Source organism: Chrysemys picta, chromosome 24, assembly GCF_011386835.1.
Source record: "Chrysemys picta bellii isolate R12L10 chromosome 24, ASM1138683v2, whole genome shotgun sequence".
NCBI classification, from domain to species: Eukaryota; Metazoa; Chordata; order Testudines; family Emydidae; genus Chrysemys; species Chrysemys picta.
In genome coordinates, this window is record NC_088814.1 from 1,402,336 (window position 1) to 1,414,521 (window position 12,186).

Genomic DNA, 12,186 nt, shown 5'->3' on the forward strand with positions numbered 1-12,186 from the left:
TTATTGCGTGTAGGAAATGGCTCACCAGGGAGACTTGTACTTTTGCTTTCTGTGTTAATGAACTGAAATGGTGTCGATCTCTGGCCAGCCCAGCGTACTCGAGTGAAAACGCTCCAGCTGCCCAGAGAAATAGCTGTTGTGTTAACGAGAAGACAGGCAAAAGGGACAGGTGGGCAGAGCGAAAGGCTAGGGGCTCTCGAACGGAGCCCTGAAGACCCCTGTGGATGAGATGTGTAGTGGGTCTTAGGGACCTCACTGGAAAATCAATGTCCTGGGGTCTTGTACTCAGTGGTATCAAACTAACCCTGAGCAAAGGCCTGGGAGCCGCCTCTCTCCATGCACTTCCCTGCTGCTGGTGGGCGGGTGGACAAATAGATGCAGTTGTGTCCTGGCAGCAGAAAGGAGGGGGCAGCAGATGTGCCCTAACAGGATGCTCTAACTTCTTGTTTGATTTTTCTCATCACTTTGCCCTCGTTAACCTTCTAACCTCAGCATTGACCAGAGCCAGGCTCTCGGTGAGAGAACGCTAGCCGGGGGTGTGTCTGCCACCGGGGACCGGAGAGCGAAGCCGGGCTTGTGCCACGGCATCGAGCTCCCGAAAACCAGCATGTGCAAGGCCCCCGTGTTGCAGGGTGAATTTCACTCCTGCGCAGGGGGCCGGCATGGGCTATGCAGGAAGGGGTGAGAAGGGAGCGTGGGCTGAATTTTAACCTTCAAAGTCTAGCTGCCCTAGTGCGCTGTTCACTCTGGCAGCTCATTGGAGACCAAGTTTCTTTCCAGTTGCGGATGTACCCTAGGGCAGATGGGTCAGAAGATACATCATCGGGTTTGTCTGTTATTCCTGAGGGGTCTCTAAATCCCCTAGTCCGAGCACTTGCTCCTACCTCTGTTCAGTGTGTCCTGGGCAGCTTTCATTCCTTCAGCATCCGCTGCTGAGTGTGGGCACAGCGCCTTTCCGTGAGCATCCGGCAGGCTGTTCCCGCTAGCCTGTTGTTACCCGGCCCATAGCGGCTCGCCCTGGTGCCCCAGATCTGCAGGATCGGCGCTACACCCCAGCTTTTGGTCAGGTTCATGGAGAATCCACTCAGTGTGCCAGACCCCTGGGGGGGCCCTCTACCTTCAGGACAGGCCACGCTGGGCTGCAGTCCCCCTGTGAGCTCCGCTCAGCAAGCCCCCGGAGGCAGACTCCTGGGACGGACACGCCCGCCCCGCCGGTGCCTCGGCAGGTATTGACACCTCAGGAATCCTGGCTTGCGAATGCTGTCTGGGGACTTGCAGTGCTGCAGTCCGGTTAGCGCAGAGAAATGAAGGGTAAAGAAGAGTCCGTTCTGCTCCGCCCAGAGCAATTCACCAGCCAAGCTGTCGGGAAGCATCTTCAGGCTCCCTGTCAGCTGCCAGGTGCGAGGGCTCCTGCTTCTCCTCACCCCTCTCCGTCCTTTGTTCTGCACCCGGGGTCTCTGCTCCGCTTCCCTGCTGAGTGGGAGCCGGGAGTCCTTGTTTCTCTGGGCCCTTGATTGATCTGGGTCAGTTTCAGCCCATTTTAAAATAACTCATTCTGGGCAGACAGCAAAGTCTGTTAGTCTGCCCTGAGAGCAAACCTCCTCCTTCCCCCCACCCCGCAACAGCAGTACAAAATGGGGAAACTGAGGCATGCACAGGATTCATACAAAAAACAACAGGAGTACTTGTGGCACCTTAGAGACTAACAAATTTATTAAAGCATAAGCTTTCGTGGACTACAGCCCACTTCTTCGGATGCATATAGAATGGAACATATATTGAGGAGATATATATACACACATACAGAGAGCATAAACAGGTGGGAGTTGTCTTACCAACTCTGAGAGGCCAGTTAATTAAGAGGAAAAAAAACTTTTGAAGTGATAATCAAGCTAGCCGAGTACAGACAGTGTGATAAGAAGTGTGAGCATACTTACAAGGGGAGATAGATTCAATGTTTGTAATGGCTCAGCCATTCCCAGTCCTTATTCAAACCGGAGTTGATTGTGTCTAGTTTGCATATCAATTCCAGCTCAGCAGTCTCTCATTGGAGTCTGGTTTTGAAGTTTTTCTGTTGTAATATAGCCACCCGCAGGTCTGTCACTGAATGACCAGACAGGTTAAAGTGTTCTCCCACTGGTTTTTGAGTATTTTAATTCCTGATGTCAGATTTGTGTCCATTAATTCTTTTGCGTAGAGACTGTCCGGTTTGGCCAATGTACATGGCAGAGGGGCATTGCTGGCACATGATGGCACATATCACATTGGTAGATGTGCAGGTGAACAAGCCCCTGATGGTATGGCTGATGTGATTAGGTCCTATGATGATGTCACTTGAATAGATATGTGGACAGAGTTGGCATCAACCCCGACAGTCTTATCAAACTGTCTGTACTGGGCTATCTTGATTATCACTTCAAAAGTTTTTTTTCTCTTAATTAATTGGCCTCTCAGAGTTGGTAAGACAACTCCCACCTGTTCATGCTCTCTGTATGTGTGTATATATATCTCCTCAATATATGTTCCATTCTATATGCATCCGAAGAAGTGGGCTGTAGCCCACGAAAGCTTATGCTCTAATAAATTTGTTAGTCTCTAAGGTGCCACAAGTCCTCCTGTTCTTCTTTTTGCGGATACAGACTAACACGGCTGCTACTCTGAAACAGGATTCATAGAAACACTTCTGGCAATTCCCACTTCATGGCCCGTGCCTGGGGGAGGCGCTCAGCGCAGGCCGTTCTGCGGCATGTTGGGGGAGTTATTTTTGTCTCCTGTGAGGGGAGGGGCGATAACAAAGACAGGAACGTCTCTAAAAATGGGGAAGACCGGGTCCGTTCTCTTTCTGCTGAATTCAGAAATGGCCGAGGGGATTTCCATCAGCCTTAAAGAAGACTGAGCTTTGGGCTCAGATCAAGCACGGGAGATGCCACCCTTCCAGGTGGCCCACCCAATGGGCGAGGAGCCTGGCAAAACGGTGTGTGTGTGTGTGTGTGTGTGTGTGTGTGTGTGTATCTGACTGGGACCCTCCCCACAGGCCTGTGATGACCCCACCGTGCGCGTCCGAGCGTGTGGCAGATGCCCGCAGGAGTCGTTCCCCGGTGAACTAAGACGTGCCCCTGCAGCCCGCAGGCGGCCCCCTGCAGCTCTGTGTCCCTGCGGCTCTGACTGTTCTCTGTGTGTTGCCAGGTGTCCCGAGTCCGCCGAGATGGCGCAATGGAATCAGCTGCAGCAGTTGGACACGCGGTACCTGGAGCAGCTGCATCAGCTCTATAGCGACAGCTTCCCCATGGAGCTCAGGCAGTTCCTGGCGCCCTGGATCGAAAGCCAGGACTGGTAAGTCCTCGTGCAGTGCCGGCATCGGGCGTCAGTCTGCCTGCTCCAGGGCATGAGCCAGCCTCCAGCGCATGGGGGTCCGGCAGGGACTTACCTGGGGACGGCTATCCCGTAACAGCAGCAGCTGGGGGCGGGAGACTGCACTAGGTGGGCACCTGGCCTGGCAATCAGGGCTTTGGAGCTGTGCTCCGGCTCCAGCTCCGGCACTGCTCCAGAGCTGCTCCGGGCTCCGCGCCAAAGCCCTGCTGGCAATTCCTCTCTTCCAAACCTTCTGCGCTTCGGCTGCTGTTGCCAAATGGAGCGTCTGCGCTTTGGCCTGCTGGGGCTGTCTGGCTGACGGTCTAACCGGGGCTGATACTAGGTGCCGTTGAAGTCATGCCCGGTGGGTTTCAGGCCGCCTGGCCCTGGCGCTTAGCCCTTTGCACAGGGTGAATCTGGCCCTTGCTGAGCGTCTCTCCTAGAACCGGAGCTGGGAGAGGGATTTGCAAACACTAGCACTTCCCCTCCCCTCGCTCACCTGCATCACTGGCTGACCTGATGCTGCCAAGGCGGTGAACGTTGGTGTGCATCACACCTGCAGGCAGGTAGGGCAGCCCAGGTGCATGGTGCTGGAGACAGACGGGAGCACTTTGAATGGTGGATTTGACATTACACATTGCAAGCGGGTCCAGGATTGGGCGCTGGCTCTTGAAGACTCTCCCCGTGGCGGGAGGTGGAGGGTACCGATGCAGAGCGCGTACTGAGCTCGCAAAGACTGGCTCAGGCCAAGCTGTCAGTGGCAGCCTAAAAACGGCCCCGTAGAATTTGCACGCACGGCTGCTGCATGAGTGAGCCGGGCCTGCACGCACGGATGAGCAGGTTTCTGCAGCACTCGACTCAAGTGTGCAGACGGCGCCTCGTGCTCTCACCGGGGCTTTCTTAGGGGGCCCTCGCCGGGCAGCTAGGTGCCCAGGGGTCATGTCCCAGCAGGGAGCCTGGTCCTGCCCTCGCTGTGCCCATGGGAGTCGTCCTGGGCTAAGGCTGGGGTGAGCCGAGTGGGGCCGGTGCTGGTGCACGGACTGTTCCTACCCCCCTCCTTGCATCTGTGCTGCGAGTTGATTTCAATCCCGCCTCTCTGCCATCCCTCCCCGGCAGGGCGTACGCTGCCAGCAAGGAGTCCCACGCCACGCTGGTGTTCCACAACCTGCTGGGGGAGATCGATCAGCAGTACAGCCGCTTCCTGCAGGAATCCAACGTCCTCTACCAGCACAACCTGCGCAGGATCAAACAGTTCCTGCAGGTGGGTGCCGTGCAGCCGGGAGGCGGGGGGAGCCACAGCTCTGGAGTCAGTAGCACGGGTGGCAGGGTGGGGCGCATGGGGGAGAGGCTCGGCCTCCTAACCTAGCACCGCTCTCCTACGCGGTGGCGTCTCGCGCGCTCAGATGCGGTGGGGTTCTCAGCCCGGCTGGCTAGCGAAGGACGCTCCGATTGCTTCCCTGACCTCGGGACCCATGAAACTTACAGGCTCGACTCTCCCTTAGGCCCTGTCTAGCTGCACCATGTAGCCACACAACAAACCACTGCTGGGCCCTTTGCCCGGGGGCTGTCGCCCCTTCAGGTAGGGCATCCCCGGCTGGCGTCTCGCTCGGTAGCAACGCCAAAGCAGCAGCCCCACTTCAGCATCGCCTTCCCTCGGGGCTCTGGCAGCAGCCGTCTCGGGTCAGCGCCTGACCCCAGCCAGGCCTGTCTCCGAGTCAGAGCTCGGCATCCCCTCCCAGCCAGCCCCCAGCCTCCCCCCTTTACACCTCCCTCCAGGCCTATTGCCGCTGTGTCCGGGTAGGACTGACCGAGCCCCCAGCAGCTCGTTAACCCTTTCCTGGCTGTTGCAGGGTTCAGACGCCCTGTCATGGCCCTTGTATCGCGGTAGAACTGCCCACAGGAGGGTTTGCACCAGTGTAGCTATGCTGGTCACCCTCCTGCCTCCCGGTGACATGGCTCTGCTGGTCCGACATAGTCGGGCCTCTCCGTGCTGCTGTGAGAATGGGGCCAGGGCTGCGGGGATGCCCCAGGCCTTACTGAGACTGGGGGTCAGGACTCCTGGGTTCTAGTCCCAACTCTGACAATGATTCCCTCTGTGACCAAGTCACTTCCCGGGGAAACTGAGGCACAGGGTGGGGGGCTTGGCAGGTTCTACCAACTGCTTGTAAAATGCACTTGTGGATCGTCTGTGTCCAGGGAGGCACCGGCAGCTCATGCTGGACTCTGCAAAACTGAGACGAATCCACTCGCTATTTTAGGCAGGTGTTTTTGAGGGAGAAAACCTCCGCCTAGCAGGCCGTGATTCCCAGTTCCCGTTAAACCCCTCAGCGGTTCCCCGAACGGCTTTGAAACGCTCGGCCTTTGCCCTAGGCTTGCCAATCTGTCGCTGTCGTCACCTGCTCAATGTTGGTTGGATGTTTTGTTTGTCTCCTGTCCCCCTCTCCGAAAACACATATAGAGCAGGTACCTGGAAAAGCCAATGGAAATCGCCCGGATTGTGGCTCGGTGTCTCTGGGAAGAAACTCGCTTGCTCCAGACAGCTGCAACCGCGGCCCAGGTGAGAGCCGGGGGGGGGGGGGGGAGGGGGCTCCAGCTCTTCACTGAGGCGGTTCCCTGCCAGACGCTCCCCCCGGCCCTGATGTAGAACAGGCCTACGCGCCCTTTGGGCGGAAGTGGGGTGTCGGTGGTACCAGAGGCCTTGTGGGATTTGAGGGGCCATTTGCAGGATCCGTCAGGACGGGGGCCGTGTTAGCGCAGTGTGCGTGGAAAGCGGCGAGTTTCCAGCAGTGCAGGACGCCAACGAATGGCCTTTGGCTGCTGTCGCTTGTGTGCTAGGTAGGGCCCTGTGTCACTTCCCTCCCGGTCTGTGCATCCACCTGTCATCTTCCCTCGTCTGTGCTCAGCTTGTCACGCTGGGTGGCAGAGAGAGCGGCAGGGTGGGGGTGGGGGCATCTGCTAAGCTCCAGGGCCCCTGAGCCACAATCCCAGGACTCAACGCTGGTAGTTTGATTCGTGGGGGGAGGCAAATCTGCTTGCAAAGCCCCGAGCCAAGAGGCCAGAGTGCCCGAGCTCCCTAGCAGCGCAAGCGGCTCCGCCGCGGGCAGACGGTATTTCTGCAGCGTCTCCCAAACGCCCCTCTTGTTTCCCCCTTGCAGCAAGGCGGGCAGGCGTCCCACCCCACGGCCGCCGTGGTGACGGAGAAGCAGCAGATGCTGGAGCAGCATCTACAGGACGTGAGGAAGCGGGTGCAGGTAGGTCAGCCCAGCTGCCCCGGGACCAGCCCTGGGGATCCCCACCCCTGGCCCTGCTGAGCGCATTTGAACCCCTGTCCCTGAAGTGACCCCCGACCCCTGGCCTTGCAGGATCTGGAGCAAAAGATGAAGGTGGTGGAGAATCTCCAGGACGACTTCGACTTCAACTACAAGACGCTGAAAAGCCAAGGAGGTAAAGGGGGAAGCGCCTGTCTGGAGGGGAACGTGCTGGGAGGTGTGACCTGGCGGGGGCCAGCCTGGCATTCCTCCCAGCGAGGGCGAGGACAGAGCACCGGCCTGCAACTCGGGAGACCCCAGTTCTATTCCTGGCTCCGCCACAGACCCCCTGTGACTTGGGGCAGTCGCTCAGTCTGTGCGCCTCGGCCGGGCCGTGGGGGTGGGGGGATCGTGCTCTGCGCCTCGGCCCGGCCCAGCCCGGCGTGATGGTCGCGCTCTGGGCCTCAGCGTGTGGCGGGGGTCCCGGCCCGGCGTGACGGTCACTGTCTGGGCTTCAGCCCCCCAGGCACTGGGGATCCCAGTGCTGACCGGTGGTGTGAGGATAAATGTGTGAGAGGTTGGGGGTGGTCTGCTACTCCCGTGTTGGGGGGCCGGACGGGGGTGTGGGAACAATTTGGGGGGGGTGCTGAGAGCTATTGAACCAAACTGTAAACGCTGCACATGATGGAAACCTCCTCAAGCCGGGGGGGCGGCAGCCAGTACCCCGAGTTCCAGCTCCTCTGGGGCTGGAGAGAGGGAGAGTTAAAACCAAAAGCCCAGCACCTTCTGCTGGGCAGGGGACTGTTTGAGCAGGGAGCTGGGAGGACGTTGGGAGAGGGCTGGGGTGGGTGCGTGTGGTGAGTAACTCGCTCTTCTCCCCACCCAGATATGCAGGATCTGAACGGAAACAATCAGTCTGTGACGCGGCAAAAGATGCAGCAGCTGGAACAGATGCTGACCGCGCTGGACCAAATGCGCAGAGTACGGTGCTCCCCTCCCCTGGCTTCCGTCTGCCCTCGGCTCAGCCTCCCCTCCCCCCGCTTGCCAAAGCGCCCCGGCGGGTCCCTCTCGGGCGCCAAACTGGCTGTGTCTTGTCTTAGGCCCGGGTAGAAAAGACCGGAGGGAGCTCCTGCCTCTGTCAGCAAGTGGTCTCGTGCCGAAGAGCAGTTGAGCTGCGTAGCAGGACGCTCCCGTCCTGTCCGTGCGCACATGTGATCTCGCTAACCCAGTGCAGGCGCTTTCAGACCTACCCACCCCGACTTCTGCTGATTCTGTTTGAAAGCGAAAAGCCCCCACCCAAGGGTGTGCAGTGGCTGAACTAAATCCCCTTCCCAGCTGCTGTGTGTTTGTGGTGCACCCCGTGTGCAGAGAGCAGCCCGGGGCCAGACCCCCCAAAGGGCTCTGCTCCCATGTAGGCACCATGACGTGGCCAGAACGGAGCTTGGCAGGTTGGGAGCTGAGCTGGGAAATCTGGCCTCACCTCTGGGCACTGAGCACTTGAACATCTGTCCCTAAATTCAGTGTCGGGGTGCTCCGATACCACGGTGAGGGGCTTGATAGAAGGACTGGCTAGAACAGAACACGTGCACAGAGCCGCTGGAGAAGCCACTGGTGCCGGCAGAGCTGCAGGTGCCTTGCAGGGGCCCCTCCCGTTTAAGGATCTAGATCTTGCAGGGACCGGAGGGGTCCGGCGACACCTGACCGTCTTGTTCCCTCGGTTAGGGGATTGTTAGCGAACTGGCCGGGCTGCTGTCGGCCATGGAGTATGTGCAGAAGACGCTGGCAGACGAGGAACTGGCCGACTGGAAGAGAAGGCAGCAAATCGCCTGTATTGGGGGCCCTCCCAACATCTGCCTGGATCGCCTGGAAAACTGGTGAGAACCCGTGAGGGTCCCCCCCACGGCCTGTTCCCATTAGTGCTCCCCACCGAGAGCTGGCTGGGTGCTGCTCGGATCCCAAGCAGGGCTTTACTTCAAAGCACCAGGAACGGCTCTTTGTCCTGCCTGGCCGAATAGTCCCCAGTGTTTCCCCAGCCCAAAGGTGCCCTGTACCAGCCGGAAGAATTAATGGGGTTTGATTCACCTGTCAAATCCAATCCTTTGCCCCGGCCAGCTGGTGTGATCTTACAAGGTGGCTGTGAAGACTCCGGGCCCTGCCCTGGCCACTAGTGACCAATTTACAGAGTTCTCCTTCGTTCCCGTGCAGTCTGCGGGGACAGATACCGAGCAGGGAGCCAGGAGTCGCCCCTCTGCTGGCGGCAGATTGCCGGTGCTCAGGACAGGAGTAGGCTGAACTAGTGAGAGGTGCTCTCAGCTGGCTAACTCGGCTCCCCCCTCCTCTAGGATCACGTCCCTCGCAGAGTCCCAGCTTCAGACACGGCAGCAGATCAAGAAGCTAGAGGAACTGCAGCAGAAAGTCTCCTACAAAGGAGACCCGATCGTCCAGCACCGGCCCATGTTGGAGGAGAGGATCGTGGAGCTGTTCAGGAATCTAATGAAAAGGTACCGTGGGCCCTTCCCGGGTCGTGAGGACAAAGAGCTGCTCCCGCTGACCCTGTGCGTGTCCGGGAGCAGCTATCGCAGGGATGAGGCTGGCAATGTGGGCGTGTCTGAGCATGACGCTCCATGTGCTCTCGTCCCGCAGCGCCTTCGTGGTGGAGAGGCAGCCCTGCATGCCCATGCACCCGGATCGCCCCCTGGTCATCAAAACCGGCGTGCAGTTCACCACCAAAGTCAGGTGAGGCTTGGTTTGTGCTGGGGGAGCTCAAGGGGCGCTGTCAAGGTGGGGAGGCCAAACGCGCGGCCACTGTTAGTGTGCACCCGGAGGGTCCTTTCGCTCCTTTGTTTGGTTGGAGAACGTCCGTGCTGCCAGGGTGGGGAATCGGGCCCGAATGCCCAGCCCTGGGTGGCGGTGCTGCAGGCACAGACCAGTTGCTGGCGCAGCACCAGCTGCTCTGCTCCCGGAGACCCTGCGGGTTCTTGTTCCTCCGTCCTGCAGCCAGGGCTGGTGGGAGGACGTGGCGAGCGCTCCTGCATCCGCTGCTGGTTGCAGTTCTGCCTCGACCGATCTCTTGGGAAGCGGTGCCTGTGACGAACTGGGACTGTTCTTGCTGGGGTGTGTGAATGCTGACAGGGGAGTGTGACTAGGATGGTCTGCATCGGGGGATGGGAGCCGGCCCAAGGGAACATACCTGAGCTTGTAACATGAGAACCCAGGAGGGGGTTGGAGGTCAGATGACTCCGGGGCCCGGGAAACTGAACAAAGGCTGTGGGAGGGGTCGCTGAAGGCAGAGTGCTGGAAGCAGGCTGGAAGGAGGCTGGAGAGATGGCTGGGAGGCAGAGATGGCTCTGACCCCCCAAAGGGGGGGGGGCTGGGATGCCCTGGGACCCCAAGCTGGACCTAACTGAGGGGGGCCCTGTTGTCTGTGCCTGCAAGACCTGTCTTGGACTGTGTTCCTGTCATCCAAATAAACCTTCTGCTTTACTGGCTGGCTGAGAGTCATGGTGAATCGCAGGAAGCCGGGGGTGCAGGGCCCTGAGTTCCCCAATACTCCGTGACAACTGGTGGCAGCGGTGGGATCTACTGCACCCCGTGGACGGCGCTTCCTGCAGTAAGTGACTGGGGAGCAGTAAAACGAAGGGGGATGGACGGGAACCAGGCCTGCTGAAGAGTGGGAGAGAGACGGTTATTACCCCTGGGAGTGTGTGACCAGCGAGAAGGACTTTTGCAGTAACAGGGTCCCCCGGGGGGATCGCAGCGAGTGGTCCCAGGGGCGGAGGAGTCTGCAGCTCGACCCTGGCAGAGAGGTGGTGACCTCGAGAAGGGCTGGCACACTAGGGGTCCCCCTGGGAACTGTGGGGAGCTGTGAGCACACAGGCCGGTGAGTGGCCAGCAGGAAGATGTATGCCAAGCGGCTTAAGAGCGACCTGGTGGAGCTGTGCAAGCAGAGGCGGCTGCGCATTGGGAGGCTCACCAAAGAACAGCTCATTGCCCAGCTGGAGGCGGAAGATCGTGCGAATGAACTGATCCCTGTGTCTCAGGGAAGCAGCCTGGCAAATGCAGCGCAGGCACCAGTGTCTGTCCCAGCTGGGAGTGGTCAGCCGGCTGCTGAGGGCTTCCCGAGACCCCTCCTTCCTATACCTAGGGGAAGGGTGGGGAGGAGCCCAGCAAATACCGAAGGCGCCGTGACCCCCCCGGCCAGCAGGGGGTCCCCCCGGCGAAGCTCGCCGGCCAGCAGAGGATCCTCCCGGCGACGTTCGGCATCCGGGGAGCGGAATTGGCTGGAATGGGAGAAAGAGCTAAAACTGAGAGAGCTGGAGGATCGTGAACGACAGAGACAGCATGAACGGGAGGAGAATGAGAGACAGAGACAGCATGAAGAGCGACAGCGTCAGCATGACCTGGAACTGGCGAGATTGAAGGGCAGCGAACCCCCGGCTGCGGTGAGTGAGGGGGGACCCAGGACTGCACGGAGCTTTGATAAGTGCATCATGGCCCCATACAAGGAGGGGGAGGACATGGATGACTTCCTGGAGGCCTTTGAGACGGCCTGCGAGCTGCACCGGGTGGATCCCGCGGACAGACTCCGGGTCCTTACCCCCTTACTGGACCCCAAATCCGTGGCATTGTACCGCCAACTGGGAGAGGCAGAGAAAGGGGACTACGAACTATTCAAAAGGGCCCTGCTACGAGAGTTTGGGCTGACTCCTGAGATGTACCGGGAAAGGTTCCGGGGTCAAGATAAAACCCCTGAGATCTCATATTTGCAACTAGCCGTCCGCATGGAAAGATACGCCAGCAAGTGGGCTGGTGGGGCCCAGACGAAGGAGGACCTGATTAAACTGCTGGTACTGGAGCAACTGTATGAGCGGTGCCCATCCGACCTGAGGCTGTGGTTGGTGGACAGAAAGCCAGAGAACCCGCGACACGCCGGGCAGCTGGCTGATGAGTTTGTAAAGAGCCGGTCAGGGGGTGGCAGGGAGGAGCCCCAAAGGAACAGGCCCGCCGCGATGCAGAGAGAGAGTCACCCTGGGACCTCCCAAAGAGGGAATATGGGGAATCCCCCCCCCACGGGGAATGCCCAGCGTCAGGGACAACCGACCGGCTCGAGGGGACCCACAGGACATGAGCTGCTATTACTGCGGCCGAAGAGGCCACGTTCGGGCCCAGTGCCCCAAGCTCAAGGACAGACTGAGCAGACCGAACCCGCATAGGGTTAACTTGGTAGAGGCCCAGACGGACGAGGGGCAGGCTTCTCACGCAAGAGGGGCTGGCAGCTTATCAACTGCTCAAGAGAGAGAAGGGCCCCAGGCCAGCTCCTCTAGGGGGCTGGATGCCCCAGACTCAGGGTTTTTGGTTTATACGGTGGGCGCGGGGCTGTCCCTCCGGAGAGAGTACCTTGTTCCCCTGGAGGTGGATGGGAGGAAGGTCAATGGATACTGGGATACGGGCGCAGAGGTGACGCTGGCCCGGCCCGAGGTGGTGGCCCCAGATCAGGTGGTGCCCAACTCCTACCTGACCCTGACGGGGGTGGGCGGAACACCAGTCAAAGTGCCCGTGGCAAGGGTACACCTGAAGTGGGGGGCCA

The 12,186-nt window shown here is 59.5% G+C and overlaps 1 protein-coding gene across 4 annotated transcripts in view; it reads left to right on the top strand.

Annotated features, from left to right (window-relative positions):
- STAT3 (signal transducer and activator of transcription 3) overlaps positions 1–12,186 on the top strand; it is a 39,012-nt gene that overhangs the window by 16,341 nt on the left and 10,485 nt on the right. For all 4 annotated transcript variants that reach the window (XM_065577872.1, XM_065577874.1, XM_065577875.1 and 1 more), the window contains exons 2-10: positions 3,187–3,333; positions 4,468–4,612; positions 5,810–5,908; positions 6,507–6,602; positions 6,714–6,795; positions 7,486–7,580; positions 8,322–8,473; positions 8,942–9,100; positions 9,243–9,335. In XM_065577872.1, the coding sequence (XP_065433944.1) occupies positions 3,206–3,333; positions 4,468–4,612; positions 5,810–5,908; positions 6,507–6,602; positions 6,714–6,795; positions 7,486–7,580; positions 8,322–8,473; positions 8,942–9,100; positions 9,243–9,335 (1,049 nt within the window). In that variant the 5' untranslated portion in view covers positions 3,187–3,205. The remainder of the gene's footprint in view (positions 1–3,186; positions 3,334–4,467; positions 4,613–5,809; positions 5,909–6,506; positions 6,603–6,713; positions 6,796–7,485; positions 7,581–8,321; positions 8,474–8,941; positions 9,101–9,242; positions 9,336–12,186) is intronic.